The sequence below is a fragment of the Balaenoptera physalus genome (assembly GCF_965194825.1).
Source record: "Balaenoptera physalus genome assembly, chromosome: 1".
Lineage (NCBI taxonomy): Eukaryota > Metazoa > Chordata > Mammalia > Artiodactyla > Balaenopteridae > Balaenoptera > Balaenoptera physalus.
The window spans coordinates 27,924,503-27,949,109 of NC_138882.1; the positions used below are offsets into that span (position 1 = coordinate 27,924,503).

The 24,607-nt window shown below is 35.2% G+C and overlaps 1 protein-coding gene across 5 annotated transcripts in view; it reads right to left on the minus strand.

Moving 5' to 3' along the window:
* The window catches only part of DESI2 (desumoylating isopeptidase 2), a 42,041-nt gene that overhangs the window by 9,815 nt on the left and 7,619 nt on the right, over nt 1–24,607 (minus strand). For 2 of the 5 annotated variants that reach the window (XM_082471099.1, XM_082471103.1), the window contains exons 2-4: nt 4,401–4,473; nt 1,697–1,790; nt 11–152 (exon numbers count right to left, since the gene is read on the minus strand). In XM_082471099.1, the coding sequence (XP_082327225.1) occupies nt 11–152; nt 1,697–1,790; nt 4,401–4,473 (309 nt within the window). Of the gene's footprint in view, nt 1–10; nt 153–1,696; nt 1,791–4,400; nt 4,474–8,027; nt 8,164–24,457; nt 24,513–24,607 lie in introns of those variants that run through there. The other 3 variants (XM_082471100.1, XM_082471101.1, XM_082471102.1) reach the window with 3 other exon arrangements.

Here is a 24,607-nt window from a genome sequence, read left to right on the forward strand (position 1 = left end):
TTTAACCTACCTCTGATAAAGCCGAAGAAAAGTGATTGCAGTTTTTATGCATCAAATGGTAAGCGTTGCCTTTGTATTCTTTTCCCAATTCTTCTACAATTTTTTCTATATCATCTTCTAGGAAGTCGGTGCTCCCTAAAACAACAGCTTCTCTTAAAGAACAAAAAAAAAAAAGAAAAAAAAAAAAGAAGAAAAAGAATATAGCTGCGTGAGTTATAGGTATTATAGGCATGCTTAAAGACTCATTTCCAGAAATGCTTATTGCCAGGAATATTATGACTGATGTAACAAAGCAGGGTTACTGTAAGAAGACTAAAAGGTAAATGAGGTATTTTAATAATTTCGATTATTTTATTTTCTACTTTTTAAAAGCAATAAACTCTTAAGTATACCACTTCTAAATAATACAAATGCAAAATAAGTCATTTTCTTTATTAAACAGTGTCATATTAAAAATATAATATCACAGTTATTTTTATTACTATTACATTAGCAGTTACATTATTAGAGAACCAGATCCATGCTGCAAATATTCTTGCTTAATTACACTCACCATCAAATGGCTGGTCATATTCTCACTTAGAAATAATCTTTTAAGTTATCTGCCACTGGGCTGCAGTGAGATGAACTGTCAAATGACTAATTTTTAAAAAAGCATTATAAAACCAAAACCCCCCAAAACAGTACACCACACCAAAAAAGCAACCAACCCCGCCACCACTCCCAAACTACTACCTTGGAAATGCAATAGACATTATTCAATAGAGAGTAGAATTTTAGTCAGATACAAGTTAGGCATCCAAGAAAGCTGACAGTACTTAGAAAATCCTTTTATCTAGCAGGTTTGACCAAAGGGAGACCTAAGGAATGGATTCAGGCTGGCATTATAGCACTTCTGTGTGTAAATATTTCAAATTAGTTATAGGTTAAGAGAATCATTAACTCAGTAGTGATAAAAAGATATAGCCCTATACTGAATTTCAATGTTATAACCTCATTTCACTATTTGTCACTTGGCAAGTTAACTGTTATAGGTCCAGAAGTTTCTTTAAAGTTCCTTGAAACTAAGATTCTAAATATCACTTTAAATACAAAACTCAATTAAGGAATGGAAATTTGATTATTAGCATTCAGGTTTTCAGTGCTGTTTACTACACATAAGGCTCCACAGTACACTCAGATCCACACATTTTAGGTTTATCAATACATATAATACACGTACCTTAACAACAGTTTCTTGGCTAATCTATTCAAATTATTGTAGTTTAGTTATTTCAAGTTTGTAAACAGTGTCCCTTTCATTGGGAAAATGAAGAGATTTTTAAGTGTTAAGTAGGTCACAATAAAACTTTCCTCCATCTCCCCCCAAATAGGAGACTGAGGGGAAGTAGTCATTATATAGGAAATGTTTTCTAAAGCAGAATCTTATACCAGGTAAAAACATTTTTAAAGTAGACATAGTAACTTTTGTGGGTCCTGAATAAGAGCAACAGACTTGCTTATTTCAGGCACTTTATTTGGCTGATTACTATCTTTATACAACAATTTAGATTTGATTTTAAAGTGTCCACAACTAAAACAACATTAAAGAAACATTTTAAGTGCCTAGATTTTAATCTACAGAATGAATTCTGTATGCCTGAAAACAAGCTTTGGCATCTAAGACAGTGTAATAAAAATTTTCCTCCCTACTTACTTAAATTTAAATGTTTCTCCTAGTTCAGAAGCATTTCCTGGGGAAATTTCAAATATTCCAGAAAAGGGGTAAGGATGGCCACCATAAGCAAATTCTGAAAAGAGAAAACTCATGATTTTTAGTATTTATCACATAAAACTTCACCAGTATGCTGAATTAGATTTAATAAATGATGAGGATAATAATGATACCATCTAAATATTTTTCAATTTAGTAATGCTTTCACAAACATCTTATTTACCTATTACTTGTATAGAACAGTTGACGTAAAGGACTTGAAACTCTAATAACAAAAGACGCTCAAAGGTAATCCTGACTTCTATATTTACTTTATATTGGCTAGAGGAGACTGACTAACACTCAAAGGTGAAAAAAGTCCCTGTGTTTACCTATCACGCCAAAGTATGTAGGTGGTCAGTTCTGTGTTTTGCCACTTTCTGAATTAAAGTGATCAAATTTCAAACCTGGACTTTACTGGAAAAACTGTCTAATAACAATGAGTTTTCATGGTTCCTGGGATGAAGACTCTTGGTTTATCTTTGAGTAAGAGTGAAAAAACATTAGCAAACCAGAAAAACTGAATTCAATTCCCCTCATTCAAGAAAAGATAAGCTGCAAAATTAACATACACACCCACGCACACATAAAGACACACACACTTTCCACAGCACATCTTTAAGCTAGGAGAGAGCTACTTGTACTACAGTGAATGTACATCCAGCCTCATCAGATACAAACTCTCATTCAGAACAAAAATGGAGAATGGTTTCAAATCAGGAAGGAAATAAAATTTCTGGCTACAATTCTGGTACGAGATACTTCGATATTTAAGTGGCAAATCTTAGTAGACTTACTTAAAGAATTCCAAACAAATGCTTAAATTAATCTTGTCACTTAAAATTTATTAAATATAATCTTATAAGGTCAGAACAAAGCATGGGAAAGAAAAAGGCAATTCTACAATACATTTACTTTCGATTCAGACCTTTCAGAAAAAAAAAGCAATAATGTAGAATAAGAAAGTATTTAGCATTTAATTCTAAAACAGACATTAAAAATTTAATGATAGAATTTTATAAAACACTGTAGATAAGGTTAGACATGGAAAGATCGTATTTCGATTTTCAACTTTCTCAATTATAGTAAGGAAAGTTGTAGACCTACTTATTCTTCTATTCAAGAAGCAATAATTCACTTTTAGGAATGTATTTGGCCCTGGCTTTGCTGTTTTGAGCCATGTTTCTAATTATTCCTAAGTCATTATATGAATGGGAGCAATGATTAGGCAGATAAAAGGATAATGGACTAGTATATAAGAATACTTGGGTTCAAGTCCTAGTTCTGTTAATTAGCAGTATGACTTTCAGCAGGTTTGAGCTTTAGTTTCTTCATCTGAAAAATGGAGAAAATGTCTCATGCTCTAATCTACCTCAGAGCAGCGTGGTCATGTGGTCCAAAATTCGATGGCACTTAAAAAAAAACAACTGTAACACACCATACAAATTCAGTTAAAAGGGAATATACACGCAACTTTGGCAAAAGCCAAATCAAACAGGGAGCAAACCCACAGACTACGATTTCACCCGTATCAATACTCCAACCACTGGAACTTTCAGCACAAACCTCACTGCTTTTTGGGATTATCTGGTAGATGCAGTCTTTCAGGTAAAATGGAGCTTATATGGCAGATCTTTATAGCCAACATTTAATATGGTACACTGCACCTAGAAGCAGTTAATTTAGCATATAAAAAAGGGACAGTAAAACACCACACTGACACATTTAAGTAAATGAGCCTTTTCTTTGTATTAGCTAAAGTTGGTATGTAGTCTTCAGGGGTAACTGGGAGTAAACTGCAGTAATATTATAGCAAAGACTTCTTAGCTGAAGCAAATAAAAGCATTTCTGCTATACGGTGAGTTTATGATTCAAACTAGTATATTATTACAATCTTGATGAAATCAGCAATGTGATCTGTCTTATGCAGAACATTCTACTTACAGCTTGATCAGGAGATTATCTTGTATCAAGAGAGAATTAGAACAAAGGAAAAAGCTGTTGAAACAGAGCTGCTTGATTTGAGCGGCTCCAGTTATGTTTATCATAATGAAGGGTAATAAAGAATAAAAAGGGCTAAGTTAATGACAAAGGCCATCATTCTTAAGCAAAAAGCTAGATGTAATCAAAGGCAGGATTTGCTCAGCGATATTTTTTAAACTTTATAACTATATGTTTGTAGGTCTACAAAAACAAATTTATTACTGAAATTCCCTCAGGAAATTGGTATTTCAAGTTTGACATTCTAGCACCACCCTTTTCCAACCAAAATGATTATTTTTATCACACTATTTTTCAAAGTGCAAAGTTTCTTAGGAATGCCAATACATATTAAAGCAAAACTGTCATAGTATAACAATCTCGAAAGGAAAATATTTTTTAAGACATAGTATCTAGAATAAAAGATAACCAAATCAATGTACACTTGTGTACTTTGAGTACTTTCTCCCCAGATACATTCCACTTTGGGCATTTTTCCAAAATACAGTATAAACAAATATGGGGAGATTTTCTTCTACTTTTTACAATACAGTATGGAAGTACTTTAAAAAAAAAAAAAAAAAGGAAGAGCTACAGTCATGATTTTGCAACGCCTTTAAATGAGAAAAATCTTCAGAAAGTATATTTAGACTGTGTGTACACGTACCTCTGCCATACACTTCAATTCCTGAATGAAAAACTCCAATTCCGATGGATGAGGTGTATTCGTTCATCCAATACTAAAGAAAAAAAAAAAGATTCAGAATATTTGTTCATTTATAATTCAAATCCACGTTATAGGAGGCTACTACTTTCCAAACCTTTTACTGAATATTTAGGCCTTTCTAATCCCATTTCTTGGTATTTTCCTTACAGGTCTGAAACTCCCATGATAACGACGCATTCAGTCCTAACTCTGTGCCTCTGCTTATGCCACATCCCATATGGAATTCAAATCAAAGTCTCAGTTTGTGTATAAGCACCTTATCTAAGGCTTAGCACATAAGCCATAATATCTAAACCTGGTTAGGTTGGGGAAAAAAGTGATATAAAAAGTGATATAAAAGTGATATAAAAAGTGATATAAAGTGACTTTTTAAAGAATCACATATAATATCTGTGTTCATACCTATTTTTCTTCTGTCTTAAGTGTTCCCTTTCATTCTCTGGTATGCTCCCTGAAGACAGGGATATTTTATTCTTTTTCAAAAGCATTTGGCATATATGCCCTGATTCAGCTCAAAGTTTGATAATGATAATATTAGGAATAAATAATATGAGGTACAAAGATTAGAACAATCTTCTTACTGTTGGCATGAAGAAAAACTTCCCAGAAAAGGCAATATCTGAACTGAGTTTTTAGGAACAAATGAGATTTCCCCACACAGAAAATATGGAGGGTAAAGTGAGGTTGCTGGGGGGGAGGTGGTGGGGAATGAGAAGAAATGCCAGGTAGAGGGAAGTGGATGTACACAAGTAATGTGATGTGAAATTCTGTGAGATGACTGTGAAAGGGGTTAGTGTGGAAGGGAGAGGGTTACACCTAGAAGGTAAAGGAGTTAATGCTAAACAAACACGTAACACTTAACAGTGTTACAAACCTATTTGATTTCTCCCAGGTTAGAGGGTAGATGATTTGATTTTAATTTTTCTAGGTTTATTCAAGTCTTAACCTTGGCTTCAGACCCCCAGCCAGTTTCTCCCAGACCTGGGAAAATGCACATTCTCATACACTGCTGGAGGAAACATAAATGATATGGGAGATTTTCCCCCCTAAAATGTTACTGGAAGAAAAATTAAACAATAATAAACAAGAAACATTTAAAAAAGAACAAGGGACTGTCTCATCTAGATATCAAAATAATCATTAAAACAGTATGGTACTGTTGCAGGAACATCCTTGTATACATAAGAATCTGGTATATGAAAAAGGTAGTATTTAAAATTAACGATAAAGAATAAGTTATTATAAATGTGTTGATAAAATTGACTATGCATAAAAATATATTTCACACACCTAAAAATTTCAGTGTCTCTAAAAATAATCGTATAGAAGAAAATAAAATAGATTAAAAAAATCTTAAAATGAACTTATCTACAAAACAGAAACAGACTCACAGACTTAAGAGAATGAACTTATGGTTCCCAGGGGGAAAGGACAGACGGGGAGTTTGGGATACACTGCTATATTTAAAAGAGATAACCAACAAGGACCTACTGTATAGCACAGGGAACTCTGCTCAGTATTCTGTAATAAGTTTTAAAAATAAAGAAAAAAAAAATCTTAGATGGGAAAAGCCAACCTAAGTAAAGCAAAACCTAGTATAGAGGAAAACAACAGATATTTAACATAAACATTTACAACTTTTTATTGTGTAAAACTACACAAACAAGAACAAAAGATAACAATACACAGGGAGAAAAAAGTTGTTAACACCAAGATTAGTATGAGAATACAAGTCTTCCTCTCTATCTCATCCTATTTGATTCCTGATTTTGGACAGTCTGAATTTAGATGGTAAGTTAGGAAGGTGAGTGACACCTTTTTATCTGAATCAATTTGATTTTGGATGGACGGTAGTGAGGGTACATATAGTAAGGGATTTCTCAAAACATTTATCCAAATCTATTTAATTCCAGAATTTGGGCAGCAAAAGTTCAGACAGCAAGGGATACTATATACAAAAACTCCACTAAAAAAAAATAACTCCCACAGACAAAAGTGAGCAATCATAGAAGAAATCAGTGGCTAACAAACATGGACTAGTAAACAGATCTCCCTAGTAAACAGAAAAATGCTAATTAAAACAATAAGTTACCATTCATTTTTTTTGGCCACTCAGCTTGCGGGATCTTAGTCCCCTGACCAGGGATTGAACCCAGGCCCTAGGCAGTGAGAGTGCGGAGTCTTAACCACTGGACCACCAGGGAATTCCCTACTTTTTTTTTTTTTTTTATTCATTGGATTGGCAAATATGCAAAATATTGCTAATACTTAGTGTTGGTGAGGATGTCAGGAAGATACTGCAGAAATGTGAATCAACGACAATTAATTAACCATTCCACCTCCTGGAATCTAGCCTACAGAAATGCTTGAACATAGGCAGAGACGTGTTCCAGGGTATTAACTGCAGCTGTCTATAGCACTGAAAAACTGGAAACAATCTAAATATCGATAGGAAAATGGCTACATAAACAATGGTAAATCCATATTATGAACTATCATACAGCTACTGAAATAAATGAGTTAACTCAATACGTAAGGGCATAAAAAGATATCTAAGACACATAAAGTAAAAACACCAGGTCATAATACATTATCTGTAGCAAGATCACATTTTTGTAAGTTAAATAAATTGGCCCTGAGTGTACGTTTACATGCTAAATATGGAAAAATAAAACCACGACCAATTACAACAAAAGAAAGTTTGAAGCATTACAGCTCAAACTGTTAACAGTTTGGGGGAGGGGAGTAGATATAGCCCAGGGGTGGGAATACAGGTGTGTAAAGGAATACTTTCACTTTTAACTCCATACATTTCAGGATTGTTTTCTGAATTTTCTGAATTATGTGTATTACCAACTTTTATAATTAGAAAAATGTTAAAGTAAAATACTATATTCTCTTAGCTTAACAGGTTTCAATTTATTTGAACATTTATACTATCTTAAAAGAATAGGCTGCATATATATAAAACACAAGCAGCAGCATTATCTGTATTAGCAAAATACTGGTAACAACTTAAATGTGCACCTATAAGGTAGTGGTTGAATAAACTATGATAAACAATATTTGGAATATTACAAAGCCATAAAAAGAAGGGGGATATTCTCGAGAAACTGATAGGGAGTAATTTCTAGGATATGTTAGGAGAACAAAAGGAAAAGAAAAATGGAGACATGGCAAAATGATACAGAGGCTGGTTTGATGGTGCTTTCATTGGTCAACTCTGGGAAAATCTGAATATCAAAAAGAATAACGACAATAATGGACTACAGCATATTGAATAACAAATAATCTGAGTCCATAGTAATACCAAAAAAAAAACCCCAAACCCCCAAACAAAACAGAACAGAAAAACAAAAAGTGAAAGGAGAGAAAGCTCTTTTCACAGAGGAAAGTCACCTAATAAATATGAAGTAAAGGCAGAATTAAATAGTTTTGCACCTCCAGCTGATGCAGGCAAGGATCATGGATGCTAAAACCATTGGGAGAAGGTTGCTGGAGAACAATGTTCCCATGGTCTTAAAGTATCAACCCCACATTGTCCTAAATTATAAGGAGAAAAGATACCTTAGCAATGGAAAATTATGGTATCATCTTATCCAAGTGATTAAACTGAGTGTCATCAATAGTTGGACAAACTGATGTTATGTGCCTCCTGATGTGATGAAATAGAAAGCATTTCCTTTGTTAGTTTTCTTGTCAAATATATTAAACAGAATATAATCATAAGGAAAAATCAGATAAGTCTGGATTGTGGGATATCCTATAAGAAAAGTAGCCTCGTCTTTTAAAAAACAATGACATTAAAGTCAAAAGAAGGGCGGCTATTCTTTAAGGAAGATTAAAAGGACACGATAACTATCAATATAAACAACGAAGGAGCCCTGACTGGATCCTAGATTTAAAAAAGAACAAAAAGCCAAAGACATTATTGGGGGAATTGTGGTAAATATTAATATGGACTGTTCATTAGATAAATTATTGTACCAACTGAAAACTTCTTGGGTGTGGTAAATAGTACCGTGGTTAAGTAGACAATGTATTCTTAGGAAATACATGTTGAAGTATTTAGAAATGAAATATTATAATGGTTGTGACATTTTCTGTGTGCGTGTGTGTAGAATAGGGTAAAAGAAAACAAATATGGTTAAAAACTGGTGAATCTAGGTGAAGAGTACATAAAACGTACTCTTCTTTCACTTTTTTTGAAGATTTAAACATTTTCAAAATAAAAAGTTAGGGGGAACCAAAGAGAACAATCTACTCCTCGTCTCCTTCCGACAGAAAAGATGCCTTTCCAAGTTTCCTGCTATCCTCCTCCTTTCTCCCCTGCCTTTTACAGAAAGAGAGTAGAAAATACCACAAGCTGATCATGCTAGTCTGCATAAAAATTCTGCTAGTCTTTTTTAAAAAACTGAGTTATAATTAACATAGAATGTTATATTAGCTTCACGTATACAACACAGTGATTCAATATTTTTATATGTTATGAAATGATCACCACAATAAGACCAGCTACCATCATCACCATACCAAGTCATTACAATCTTATTGATTATATTCCCTATGTGGACATCACAGCCCCAAGACTTCATTATTTTATAGCTGGAAGTCTGTATCTCTTAATCCCCCTTCACCTATTTCATCTATCTTCCCACCCCACCCTCCTATGGCAACTACTATCTATGAGTTTGTTTCTGTTCTGTCTTGTTTGTTCATTTGTTTTTGTTTTTTTATTTCAGATTCTACATATAAGTGAAATCATATGGAATTTGTTTTTCTCTGACTTATTTCACTTAGCATAATACCCTCCAGAACTATTTACGTTGCTGCAAATGGCAAGATTTCATTCTTTTTTTAATGGCTGAGTAATATTCCAATGTGTGTGTGTATATATATATACAATATATATATTGTATATATACACACACACACACACATATATACATATATACATACACACCACATCTTCTTTATCCATTCATCCATTGATGGACATTTAGGTTGCTTCTATATCTTGGCTACTGCAGTCAGTGGTTTCCTTGGCAGCCAACTTCTAGGACTTAAATTGTCTCTTCCAATTGAGAAATCTCATTGCTTATACTGTTTACAACCAATAACTTGATCTACTAACTGATTTCCTTAACAATGACACCAACAGGCTTTTGTTCTGGATGCAGACTGCTCCTACTTAAAGTTACCTGTTCTCTTTTTACAGTGTGAGCACTTCTCTTTCAAAATATAGAGTATTTTAAAAAAGAGACAGATACAAAATTGTTGTCTGCAATAATCAAAAGGTTTTAAACTCTTAATAAGTTGAACATTTATTTCCATTTAATGCCTAGTATCACTTAATTTTAACACTTTATCTTTTGTTGACCAGTAAACAGCCTTCTGAAAGTGCTTTTATAATAAATTTCCATAACGGGAATCTAAAGTCTTTCATGGATTAAAAAAAAAATCTGCACACTTATTTTTAGCCAAAGAGTTAAGAAAGGGTTAGGATGGGAGTGTACTTGTCAGAGCGGGGATCCTGGACTCAGAAATCTTTTATTCTCTGCTGCTGCACAATTGAAAAAAATCAAAAAATCTCTTCCAATTTCTGTATGTTGCCTGGTGTGTGTGTGTGTGTGTGTGTGTGTGTGTGTGTGTGTGTGTGTGTGTGTGTGTGTGTGTGTGTGTGTGTACGTATATACATACTTTAGTCTGAAATTTCCCTGCATTCAAGACTTTACATTCTACATATAAAAGGTTATGTTTTGACACATTTCATAAACTGGAAAATCTATAAAATGAGAGAAACTTAAATATGAGAGAGAAATGTACCATCTAAAAATCTGGTCAGTCCTTTGGAGTTTACTATAATGAGATCTGACCTATATAAGGTTTCTAAAGAATTGCTGAGACACTGCAATGAAAAATGAATACCTGACAGGCTTTGCAAGTGGTAATGTTACCTCTACTCTCAGATGGAAAGTTGGGCAATCAGGTAAAGTGTTTCTGCTCAAGGTTTAGGCAGCCGGCAAGCTGCTAGGAAAAGGATTTCTTAACCCAGAGATATTCCTTTGAACAGTATTAAAAAGCAGAAGTTACCCGCTCCTAACATTATTTGTTTCCTAAAGGCTCTGTCTCAATATTCTGTGCCAGGCAGGAATTAACGCTGATGTTGCTTATTCACTGTTAGCAATAACAATGAGGGACTCAATAGTTCTTTGCTTTTCATGTTCTTCGTATCTTCTATCCTTAGAAAGGGCCCCAAATGTTAAGAGTTAATTTATTTTCTAGATTAAAGCAACTATTTACTAGTTAGATATCTATTACTAGATATCGCTACTGAACTAACAGAAACAAAATGATTATAAAGAATACTATAAGCAACTGTATACTAACAGATTAGATAACTGAGATGAAATGGATAAATTCCTGGAAAGACACAAAGTACCAAAACTGAATCAAGAAGAGATAAAAATCTGAATAGATCTACAGAATGGGAATGAAAGAAAAGAGAATGAATTAGCTATTTTAAAACTACCCTCAAAGAAAAGCCTACAACCAGATGATTTTGGTGAATTCTACCAAATATTTAAACAAGAATACTAATTCTTCAAAAACTGCTCAAAAGAAGAAAAAGGGACTCTTCCCAAATCATTCTATGAGGCCAGCATTAATTTGACACCAAAACCAGACAAAGACATCATAAGGAAACTACAGATCAATCTCTTATGAATACCGACTCAAAAATCCTCAACAAAATACCAGCAAATTGAGTTCAGCAACATATAAAAAGGATTATACACCACGACCAAATGGTATTTATTCCAGGAATGCAAAATGGATTTAACATCTCCCAAAATCAATTAATGTAATATACCATAGCACTAGAGTAAAGGACAAAATCCACAAAATACAACACTTTTTCATGATCAAAACACTCAACAAACTAGGAATATAAGGAAACTTCCCCAACTTGATAAAGGGCATCTATGAAAAACTCACAGCTCACATCATACTTAATGGTGAAAGACCTAATGCTTTCCCTTTAAGATCAGGAACAAAACAAGGATATCTGCTCTTGCCACTTCTATGAAACACTGTACTGGAGATTCTACCCAAGGTAAACAGAGAAGAAAAAGAAATAAAAGACATTCAGATTGGAGAAGAAGTAAAATTATCTCTATTTGCAAATGACATGATCTTGTATATAGGAAATCATAAGTAATCCACTAAAAAAATACTAAAACCAATAATAATAAACAAGTTCAGTAAGGTTGCTGGGTACAAGATTAATATACAAACATCAACTGTAATTCTATATACTAGCAGTAAACAATACAAAAATGAAATTAGGAAAACAATTCTCTTTACAGTTGCATTAAAAAATATTTAGGGATAAATTTAACAAAGAACTACATAACTTTGTAAGTGAAAACTATGAACATCACCGAAAGAATTTAAAGACCTAAATAAATGGAAAGACATTCCATGCTCACAGATTAGAAAACTTAATATTGTTAGGATTGCAGTACTCTCTGAATTGACCTGATTCATTGCTATCCTTATCCAAATCTCAGCTGCCTTTTCTGCAGAAATTGACAAGCTAATGCTGGAAATTCAAGAGACCCATAATAGCCAAGACAATCTTGAAAAAGTTGGAATACTCACACTTCCTGATTTCAAAACTTAGTACAGGGCTACAGTAATCAACACACTGTGTAACTGGCATAAAGACAGACATACAGACCAATGGAATAGAATTCAGTTCAGAAAGAAACCCTTATATTTATGGTCAACTGATTTTCAACAAGGGTGCCAAGACAATTCAAAGGGGGAAATAAACAGTATTTTCAAGAAATGGGACTGTGACAACTGGACATTCACATGCAACTAAATGAAGTGGGACTCCTACCTCACACCATATACAAAGATTAACTCGAAATGAATCAAAGACCTAAATGTAAAAGCTAAAACTATAAAACTCTTAGAAGAAAACAAAAGTATATCTTCATGATCTTAAATTAGGCAATGGTTTCTTAGTTGTGACACCAAATATACAAGCAACAAAAGAAAAAAATAAATTGGACTTCATAAAAATTAAAACCTTTCGTGATTCAAAAGACACCATAAGTAAAGTGAAAAAGCAACCCACAGACTAGGAGAAATTTGATAAGGGATGTATATCCAGAATATATAAAGAACTCTTAGAAATCAAGAACACCACAAATAACCCAATTAAAAAATGGGCAAAGGATCTAAATAGGTGTTCCTCTAAAGAAGACAGACAAATAAAAACTACCATTAGATGCATTTCACACCCACTCAGATGACTAAATTCAAAAAGACAGATATAACAAGTGTTGACAAGGATGCAGAGGAACTGGAATCCTCATACACCGATGATGGGATTTTAAAATGGTACAGCAGTTTTGTTTATTTTATTATTTTTAGTTTAAAAAATTTTTTATTTTATATTGGAGTATAGCTGCTTAACAATATTGTGTTAGTTTCAAGTGTACAGCAAAGTGATTCAGTTATACATATACATGCATCTATTCTTTTTCAAATTCTTTTCCCATTTAGGTTATTACAGAATATTGAGCAGTGTTCCCTGTGCTATACAGTAGATCCTTGTTGGTTATCTATTTTAAACATAGCAGCGTGTACATGTCAATCCCAAACTCCCAATCTATCTTCTCCCCCCACCCTTCCCCCTGGTAACCATAAGTTTGTTCTCTAAGTCTGTAAGTCTATTTTGTAAATAATTTCATTTGTATCAATTTTTTTTTAGATTCCATATAAGCTGTATCATATGATATTTGTCTTTCTCTGTCTGACTTACTTCACTTAGTATGATAATCTCCAGGTCCACCGTGTTGCTGCAAATGGCATTATTTCATTCTTTTTAATGGCTAAGTAATATTCCATAGTATATATGTAAAATGGTACAGCAGTTTTGGAAAAATTTGGCAGTTTCTCAAAAAAATATTAAGCCTAGGGTTACTATATGACCCACAATTTCACTCCTGGGTTTATACTCAAGAGAAATGAAAATATATAGTCATACGAAAACTTGTCTCAATGTTCACAGTAGTATTACTCACTATAGCCAAAAAGTGGAAACAACCCAAATGTCCCTCAAATGATGAATGGATAAATACAGTGTGGTATATCTATAAAATGTAGTATTATTTCTCAAAAAAAAGGAAAGAAGTACTGATGCATGCAGCAAATGAATGAACCTTGATAACATTATGCTAGGTGAAATAAGTCAATCATAAAAGACCACAAAGTATATAATTCCATTTATATGAAATGCCTAGAATAGGTGAATTTATACAGATAGAAAATAGATTAGTGGCTACTTATGACTGGGAGGTTTGCAGGGAAATGGGGAGTGACTGCCAATGGGTATGGGGTTTCTTTCTGGGGTGATGAAAAATGTCTAATATTGAATGCAATTATGGTTGTAAAACTCTGAATACACCAAAATCCACTGAATTGTATACAAAGGGTGAACTATATGGTATGTGAACTATACCTCAATAAAACTGTTTAAAAAATGCTAGGAATAGAAGTAAAGGATCTACTAACTTGTACCAAAGGGTAGAAGGGTATATAATTTCACAGTTGGCAAACCTAAACAAAAACTATTCTATAAATATCATGAATCCTCCAAGGACAAAATTTCCTGCAGATACTTATCTCCAATCAAAAACTTCAATTATTTCTCAAATTACAGACCGCATTCCTAATTCCAGATAGCTGCCTTCAAAAACATGCAGAAAACAGACTATAAACAAATAACATATCAAGAACAGAAAAAAAAAAGGGAATTCCCTGGCGGTCCAGTCGTTAGGACTCTGCACTTTCACTGCCAAAGGCCTGGGTTCAATCGCTGGTCAGGGAACTGAGATCCTGCAAGCCACGCAGCGAGACTGCAAAAAAAAAAAAACCCAGGAAAAAAATATGCTCTAAATATACATGTTCTGGTCAACCACCGCTCATATATAAACAGCAGCACATTACTGAATAAATTTTATGAAGTAAATGAGATGTTTTTCTTTGGTGTGAGTTTTTTTCTGAATGGACTCCAAAGAGGGTAAGCCTTCCACAGAGATGCTCTCTAAATGTTTTTTTTTTTAAAATAAATTTATTTATTTATTTTTGGCTGCATTGGGTCTTCGTTGCTGCATGCAGGCTTTCTCTAGTTGCGGTGAGCAGGGGCTACTCTTCATTGTGGTGTGCAGGTTTCTCATTGCAGTAGCTTCTCTTGTTGCGGCACACGGGCTCTAGGTGTGCGGGCTTCAGTAGTTGTGGTGTGCGGGCTCAGTAGTTGTGGCACACGGGCTTAGTTGCTCCGCGGCATGTGGGATCTTCCCGGACCAGGGCTCGAACCCATGTCCCCTGCATTGGCAGGCAGATTCTTAACCACTGCACCACCAGAGAAGTCTCTAAGTGTTCTTGTTTCTGTTAGGGCTTCCTAGCTCTGTTATCAGAGAACACGCCTGGAAGGCTCACTCTTTAAAAACTGGGCAGGCTGCCTGTGGAAGACAGGTGTTTAATTCAAGGTCAGCAAGCCTTATCTAGTCCTTCTGCCTCAAAGTCCTGCCAAGGCTATGCAGACAATACGGATGATGCCTACTTTAAGTGGAGATTTAATGATATAACTGTAAACAAGCAGAAAAAGTACAGCAGTCCCATGGCACCCACGGGGGATTGGTTCCAGAACCCCCCCAGATTCTCAAGTCCCTTATTTGAAATGGTGTGGTACAGTCAGACCCCTGCATCTGCGGATACGGAGAGCCGGCTGTGTATGAGGACTGAGTCTTTTACTGAATGATTTCAGTTGTGAAACTCTCCTACAATGATTTGCTGTTGATAGTTATTCATGCAATTACTATCCTCTCATAGTTTAAGAGTTTTTAAATTAATAGTGTTTCTCAATGCTCCTCTAACTTGTTTTCCATCCTTTGTCATTACTTTAAAAAATTATTTACCACTGTCAAAACGTTTCACATGGCATCTCTGGAATTAAAATCTCCCTACAAAGCTCAAAAGAGCTTCTTAAACTTGCTATGTGGAAATTCATGCTTTTGTAGAACCATAAAACATTGATATTTTCTAACAGAAGATATAAATATGCAACATGAATCACAGCCAAGAACATGCATCCATGAAAAACAAACAAACCAAGCTGCTGAATTAGATATGACTGGATGTTAGCAAGATTTCTGTTAATTTTTGTTGGGTATGTCTTCATTGATTTTGTTGTCTAAATAGCAGCAGATGCCAAAAGTTTGAAATTATATACTTGGGAAACATGGATAATACAGGACAATTATATTTAAAGGCTTAGCTTTTTATTTGAATTGGGAAAAGACCACTTTTATTGCTAGAGTTTGTCCAAGTCTAAGAGTACAACCAGTATTCAGGAGACTAGTTGAACTATTGCTCTGAGACAACTGCAGAAGCTGGGATGAAGAGGTATATATAATGACACTGGGGCCAGCCCTGCAGAGAAAGCTTACCACACAGGGCCACGCTGTGTGAGGCAGGAGTGAAATGGAACACTAGGGGCAGATCCACTAAAGGAAACTATACATTCAAGTTTACCCAATGCTGACAACTATACAATCTCTCAAGGATTATATGAAAAATCAGATGTTTTCATTTGAAAGTTTACAGTTTGATTCTTCTCAAACTTTTCCCAACATACGAAAGGAAAACAGTAAACCAGCCAGCTGCTACCACAAAATAGTATCTCTCGAACCACGAAACAACAGCAGAGTTACCACAACATGTCCATGTCAACCACCTACTAAACCATTTGGTTAGCTTAATCTAAGGCTATCTTTCCCTTAGGATCAAACAGGAAAGCCCACAACGTTCCTTTGTTCCAGTCTGGATCACAAGAGTATTGCTTCTATTATCTTTGAATTTACTTCAGATTTTATTGCTTGGATAGAAAAAGGTTGATCCAAGCATTACAACGAACAATGCTGAAGCATTTGAACTACAGTGGAAAGACACTGGGCTGAGCGTCAGGAGATGGGGGTTCTTTGCCTTGTTTTCTTCATAGATATTTGGTAACTTTAAAAAAGTTTTTTTAAATTTTATTTAAAAATTTTTTAAAATTTTATATTGGAGTATAGTTGATTAACAATGATGTGTTAGTTACAGGTGTACAGCAAAGTGATTCAGTTATACCCATACAAGTAGCCATTCTTTTTCAAATTCTTTTCCCATTTAGGTTATTATAGAATACTGAGCTGAGTTCCCTGCGCTATACAGCAGGTCCTTGTTGGTTATCTATTTTAAATATAGTAGTGTGTACATGTCAATCCCAAACTCCCAACCTATCCCCGTCCCACACTGATATTTGATAACTTTTAAAGATACCCAATATGTCTCAAAAAGTGTTTGATTCCAATTCAGATCCTGGAGCCAGAACACCTTGGTTCAAATTCTGACTTCATTATTTACTAGTTGTGTGACCTGGGTAAAGATATTTATCCTCTCTGTCCTTACTTATAAAATGGAGATAATAAATAGTATCTTCCACAGAGGACAATTATGAGGATTAATAAATTAGTATGTATAAAGTACTCAGAACAGTGCTTGACCTATAGTAAACATTAAGCATTAGTAGTAGCAAACACATCTATTGATAATATGATCCTTCCCTAATACTCTGTTCTACACATTGGTAAAGGGTCGTATGCACGTGTAAATAAGCAGATTGGTTCTGGCTATCTGTTAATTCTCAGAATTTTCAAGAATCTTTGGGAGTTGATGTCAAATTACCAAGAGCAGTGACTCACTAAACTGAGTAGCAAACAATAGCAGAGTTAATTTGACTCTAAGACTCCTATAAGCAATTATTTATATTCTTGAAAAGTACAGATCTGAGTAAAAGGTCTCTGTAAATAAGGCAGTGGTTTTATAGGATTCTTATAGATTCATGAAGGACATGAGCAAAGGGCTGGAGAACCCATCTCACTTTGGTGCTAGGACCTTACAGTCTTATACTTCCTAAGTCCATGGAGGTGGCAAGTAAGTAAAGAGAAGAGGGCCAAGGAAGGACCACTAATACACGCTTTACCTCCTCTGATAGCAGCCAGTGTCACTGAAGTGTAGAAGGCTTATCAAAGCATTCCAAAGTATTAATATAAAAAGGTAAGAGGAAACCATTCACAGAAAAGTTATCATCTTGAAATATGTGGGAAGGCAATGAATACATAAATAACTATAGTTAACTTTTGAGCTCAATCTTGCTTCAATGCAAAAATTGGCCTAAATATTTCTATTTATTATTTTAAAGCATTGCTTACAGAAGTGAACTGACTGTACTATTTTATAGTCATATATTAAAATGTTAAGTTCTTCTTCTGATAGAGAACTTTCATTAAACTTATTTTAGTCAGTGATTTGCTTTATTCATTTAATAAAATGTTATGCTTCCTGTTTGAAAGCAACAGCAATGATAAATACTATCTCCCTAGTCTGGAACTTAAAACACTTAATATAAACACTTAGAGCCTGGGTCTGACTTCCTTAGAAGGCAGTATTAAATGATCTAAGTATAAAGTATGACTGTTTCCCCTATAAACTAGAACCAGTGTTCACTGGATTAAAAGTAAGCATTTTACTTAATTCCCAAAAAAAGGTGTTTAGGACAAGGCATTTCAATTACTGAGTTAAAATTCCAAAATAAACTGTGACTAGTAGAGATTGTGGGATAATTATTATAGTGTCATCTCATATAAAACTGTCCTTGATGTTCACACTGTTAAACTACCTTATGAGGTCTTTCTGGTACCACTGGATTTAGCCCAAAATAACCTTACAGCAAATGCTATCTAATATTGACAGTAAATCATATTTAATGCTAGTCATAAAGCAGAGAGACAATAACTCACTGAATGAACTGAGATTTTCTAGTATCTTTTTTAGATGAAATCATGAATATCCAGTGCTATGTCTGTTAATTTGCCTTATACTATAAGAAATATATAGATTCTATTCCATTATAATTATTTCTAAGAAAATGTCCAATCTTTTCACTACCTGAAAATATTATCTAATAAGCACATGGCCGACTTTCTATGTCTTAGAAAAAAAAATCTTTATGTAACAAAAACATTTTCATTACAAAGTTATTTATAAATTGTTGATAACAGTAGGTATTAAGCCTCAATTTTTTAGAGTACATAATCTCTCCTGATTATGAAAGATTTGTCAGTCATTTTTTAGTTAATAGTGTTTCAAGTTTCATAAATGTTCTGTAAAAAAAAATTTTTTTTCTTTTTGAGACAGTGTAGCCAAACATAAACATATGCACAAAAGCTAGCCTAGTCAAACTTCCTTGTTTGCTGGGACAGTTCCAGTTTACGTTTGCTTCAATATAACTATTAAGCCTGCACCCTCTTTTACTCTGTGGTCTCAGTTTTGATGATAAAATTTAAAGTTAGCCTAAGACTGGCCTTCTTAAGAACTGTACTCTGAGTCTTAAAAAGCTCCTAAGCACTGTCCTGATCTCATGAGTGTGAATATGCCTAATTACATACTGACATGATAATCTAAAAACCAAGGAAAATGTGGTGACATGTATTTTGTACAGAGCTAAAGGTTCCTCCTCTTTATTAACTACACAAACTAATTTTCAAAAACAAATTATTATGTTTACCAAAGGATCTAATTTCTAAGACCCACAACAAGCTAGACACAGGATGACTGTGAATTAAGTTATTTAAAGGAGAATAGATTTTTAAAAGTCAAATCAACAGTGAACCGAATGCCCCTTGAATATTTTTAAGACTAACCCTATTTTATATAATCCACTGTTTGACTCTACTAGTGATGATAAGTAGATGGGGCAGGGTACTGCCAATTCTTGGTCCTGAACCACATCTACACCAGAAAGCCATGTTCTGGAAAATCTCTCGTATCAGGCACTTAATTTAGTTGTGTGAAATAAAAATGTTAGTAAAACCCTGAAACTCCTTTTAAGAAGGCCTATTTGTACCTGACTATGCTCCTGGATTGGGTTCTAAAACTGCATGAGATCTGAGACAAAGTCTTACTTAATTCTGTACCCTCCATGTTGCTTAGTGTATTGTATTATATTGTACTTAGATCACTCAAATACTTGATGAGCTGAAATGTAGCAAGGAATATGTAATGCTTTTCCCTTTGTCCTGTTCTTAAATGTGACCCATGGGAAAGCAACTCCATTCTTTCTCTCATTCAAGAAATATGTATTGAACACCTATTATGTGCTAAGAACTAGCAATACAGAAGTGAACATGATCAAGTTCCTGTTCTCATGGAGCTTGCCTTCTTGAGAGGTATCTCTTAAACTGCAGGTTTAAAACCCATTAAAGAATCCTAAAATCATTTCAGCGGGTTGCACCAGCATTATTTTAAATGAATGAAACATAATGCAATAGAACTTATCAGAGGACATCACACACAGCAAGGTGTTTCCTGAACATCTGGTTTCAGTTACATGAGTGTATAATAAATATTATGTAAAATGTATATTTTAGTTGGTCCAGGATAAAATTGAGAAACAGTTCTAGCAGGTTCCCCTAAATTGCATCTCAATTTAAATCTCATTTAAAATTTTTACTTACCTACGAAGCTATAAATAAAGCAAGTTAGACAACTTTGATTCAATACAATGTATGTGCCAGGGACTCTGCCAGGCACCGGGGGTACAAGGGTGATTAACTCACAGTGCTTGTCCATAAGAAACTCAGTAACAATGTAAACAGTCAGTCAAAATTTGACAAATATGTGTGTAATAAATTAATAACTCATTTTCTGGGTTACTCTAACACATGCTTTCACTTATTCTTTCATAATAACAGTCCACATAAAATATGTAAATCACTTTTGGGATATTCAAGCAAGTAATTTGTGCCCAAGGCCACATAATGAGTGGCTAAACTGTAAACAGAGCCCAGGTTTCTTAGCCTTCACCTGGTGCTTTTTTTAAATCACATGACTACTTCCTAATAGTCTCATGTGGCTTTGATTTTCTTTACATGATCTTGAAGTATCCTGAAACTTCAGAATAAGATGCAGATCAATACTATTAGTTCATTATTTTTCCTTAAATGTGAAATTATGGTGACCTATCATGTACCGTCGCAAGTAAAAAGAAATAGCCATCACTTACTCTTTGCCTAAATGCCATATGACATGCCTACCTTATTACTAGTTTAGTAATGTAGAGACCTCCTATTCTGGGAACTAACCCTCAAATCTGAAGGAGTGGGAAAGTCTAGAAGATACGTTCCTTCTGGAAACTAGAATTTCGACTGTACTTCAACCAGACAACTCTTTTTATACTATTCAGTAGACTAGAATACACACAACAGATTATACTGAGAACTGCTGGAGACAATTAACATGTTAACTTTATCTGGTGGTTCATTTAACTTAGTGTTGGGCAGTGAGCTAGAAATTATAATTACACTATGGTATACAAACCAATCTCAAGCTAAGTTGTTTATTTTTAGTTTCCACAAATATTTAAAGACATAAATTAGATCCATTAAGTTCATCTGGCAGAAAGGCTGAAGACCAGCTGTCAACTCTAACACACAAAGGGAAAAAAAAGGCTATACAATTAACCCCAACTTTATACAACTTTATACATATGATGGAGATCTTGGAGATGGTGTCAAATGTACAAAAGCCCACATTTTTTTTAATCTAAATTTACTATTAATTTTTTTATACAATTTTTAAAAGGTTGCTTTCCATTTACAGTTGTTATAAAATACTGGCTATATTCCCCGTGTTGTACAATACGTCCTTGAGCCTATCTTACACCCAGTAGTGTGTACCCACCCCCGCACTCCTCTTTTCCGCACCCTTGCAAACTGGTAACCACTAGTTTGCTATCTATTCTACAACAGCCTGCTTTTAATGTTTCAATCTGGGGAGCACTTTGTTCTGTGTACTAACACTCCTTTAGATAAAGTGAAGAAATTCCAAAACTCGAGTTATTAAGTGTAGCAACGGCTGAAAGTATACAAACGGAAGCTCATTTAGCTTCTACAATCCCGCAAATAACAACACTAGCAATAACAATAGCTAACACTTTCTAGTGCTTATCATGTGCCAGGTATCATTCTATGCATTTTACATAAATTGACTCATATGATCCTTAAAAAAACCCTATGAGCTAGGTACAGTACTATACCCATTTTATTTTATTTTTAAATTTTTTGGCCATGCTGCCTGGCATGTGGGATCTTAGCTCCCCGACCAGGGATCGAACCAGCACCCCCTGCATTGGAAGCTTGGAGTCTTAACCACTGGACTGCCAGGGAAGTCCTATTCCCATTTTAGAAAGAAATAGAAGCACAGAGAAGTTAAGTAATTTTTCTAAAGTCACACAGCTAAAAAGCAGGAGGTAGAATACAAATCCATGCAGCCTGATGCCAGGCTAAACCACAAAAAACTGCATTTCATTACTTCCAATAACAGATTCCACACAGTAAGCGTGACCAAGGAGAAGGTAGAGAAGGCGTGACCAAGGAGAAAGCAGGCCTGTCTCAGCCCTGACTCTTTCTCACATCGATACTCTTGTTCTGAACCAGTGTGGATGCTTTAGGACTCTCACTTGCCACCTGACTGGCTAGCGAGACCCGTCAAGACACCAGAGCAAAGCAGGTCCCCGGAGGTGAGCAGCCAGGCACAGGGTTGAAACCCAAAGCCACTGCAGGTGTCCAGCAGCATGCTTCTCCATCCTGCAAGTAGCAGCAATGAACAAGAGGACACAGTGGAGGAAGAAACTGTTTCAGGACGACAAGTCCCAGGAGAACTTCAGGTAAGTCCAACAAACCTTTTTAAAGTGATTACTATGTTCCAAGCTCTGGGAATAAAAAGAAGAGTAACACACCGTCTCTGCCCTCAAGCTCACTGCAGGGTGAAGAACTTATAAACAGAGATAATAAGGACTGGAAAATATTACAGCATATTCATATGCTGACTGGAATGACAGTAGAGGGGGAAAAACGGAGAGAGAACAGAAGAAAAGCAAAGTCCTTGCACAGGAGAGCATGGGCTTCAGCACACAGTGGAAGGTTTGACCTCAGGCAGGGACCCTGGCAATTCATTCCCTTTCCATCTAATAGGAGGGAGGTGAACAGTGGTGGCGGAAGGATGAGAAAATTCTCTTCTATCGTTTTTTTTTTTTTTAATTTAAGTGAAATAAGCAGTGAAGCCATCAGCTGACAGCAAGGAATGTGGGGAGACAGTACGAAATACTGTAGTTGTCTTGGAGAGTGGGAAAGTCAGTTGACCATAGAAATAAGGAAGCATTGCCAGATGGCACTTAAGGTCCTCTTGGGGTTTGTGGTCATGATTTTAAAGTGAGATTAGTCTGTATGGTTGTATATTTTTCTCTAGCTGCATTTGTCTGCTGAGGTGTAGAGTACATGGAGAGTTCAATTTAACTACATTTGCCAGACAAATATGACAGAGGGAATGATTAAAATGGTAGACTACAAAATCTAACTTAGATGGCAGGGGGAGAGCATGGGAGTGATTATTTTAAGGAATTGACTCACGTGATAGTCGGGGGTGGCAAGTGTGAAATTTGCAGGGCAGGAGAGCAGTCAGGAAAGGCAGGGAAGAGGTGATGTTACAGCTCGGCTGGCGGCAGAATTCCTTCTTCCTTACGGGACCACAGTCTTTTCTTTTAAGATCTTCAACTGATTGGATGAGGCCCACCCACATTATGGAGGATAATCTGCTTTACTCAGTCTCCTGATTTAAATATTAATCACATCTAAAAAATATCTTTATAGCAACATCTAGACTGCTGTTTGACTGAAAACTGGGTACTCTGCCCTAGCCATGTTGACCCATAAAATTAGCCATCAGATGACCATTTACAGAAAAGGTTTAGGATGTAGGGGATTTTAAAAATCACTACCCATTCATGAGTTCCAAAGAGCACAGTTAAAGTTAGTTTAGGAATGGGTGTAAGATTAGGACAAATAAAAAGAGAAACACAGCACTTTCCAAGGATGAGGGCTGCTATATGGTGGTTAAGGGCACAGATTTTAGTGTCAGAGCTCTTTGTTCAAGACTGCTCTATCACTTATGGCATGATTCTGAGCACATTCTTCAACTAAGCCCCAGTTTCATCATTTTTTAAAAAGGATATGAGGGAATGGCTTATTGCAATGGCTGGCATACAGAAAACATTCAAAAATGTTAGCTCTAATTTTTTTTTAAAGGTTTATTTATTTATTTATTTATTTTTAATTTATTTATTTTTGGCTGCGTTGGGTCTTAGTTGCGGCATGTGGAATCTTCGTTGAGGCATGTGGGATCTTTCGCTGCGGCACGCAGGGCTCTTTGTTGTGGTGCGCGGGCTTCTCTCGAGTTGTGGCGCGCAGGCTCCAGGGCACATGGGCTCTGTAGTTGTGGCGCCCGGGTTCCAGAGCGCGTGGGCTGTGTAGTTTGCAGCACGCAGGCTCTAGTTGAGGCGCGCAGGCTCTAGTTGAGGTGCGTGAGCTCAGGCTTAGTTGTCCTGTGGCATGTGGGATCTTAGTTCCCCGACCAGGGATCAAACCCCTGTGCCCTGCATTGTAAGGCGGGGTCTTTACCACTGGACCACCAGGGAAGTCCCGTTAGCTCTTATTATTATGAGAAAAGACTCAATATTGTAAATCTATCAATTCTCCCCCAAAATTATTCATAAATTTAATGTCATTACACTTAAATTTTCAATGACATTTTTTATAAATTGATTTTAAATTTTATTTGAAAAATAAATGTGTGGGAAAAACAAAGAGAATTCTGAAAGAGAATATGAGAAACTTATCACCAGTTATCAAAACACAGTAGAATACTGCAATTAAACAACTGTAATGGTGCAGGAAGTGGTAACTAAATAAATGAATAGTATAGAAAGTCAAGAAATAAACTTATATATCCATGATAATTTAAGACAGGATAAACGTGGCACGTACCTCCAATTAACATGGGGAACCATGGATCATTCATTAATTAGTACTGGTTTTCGACCTGGGAACAAACATGTAGATTATTTCTATAATTTTAGGCTAGGGGAAGCCTTTCTAGGGATGACATGAGACTGAAATGTCATAAAACAAAAAAAT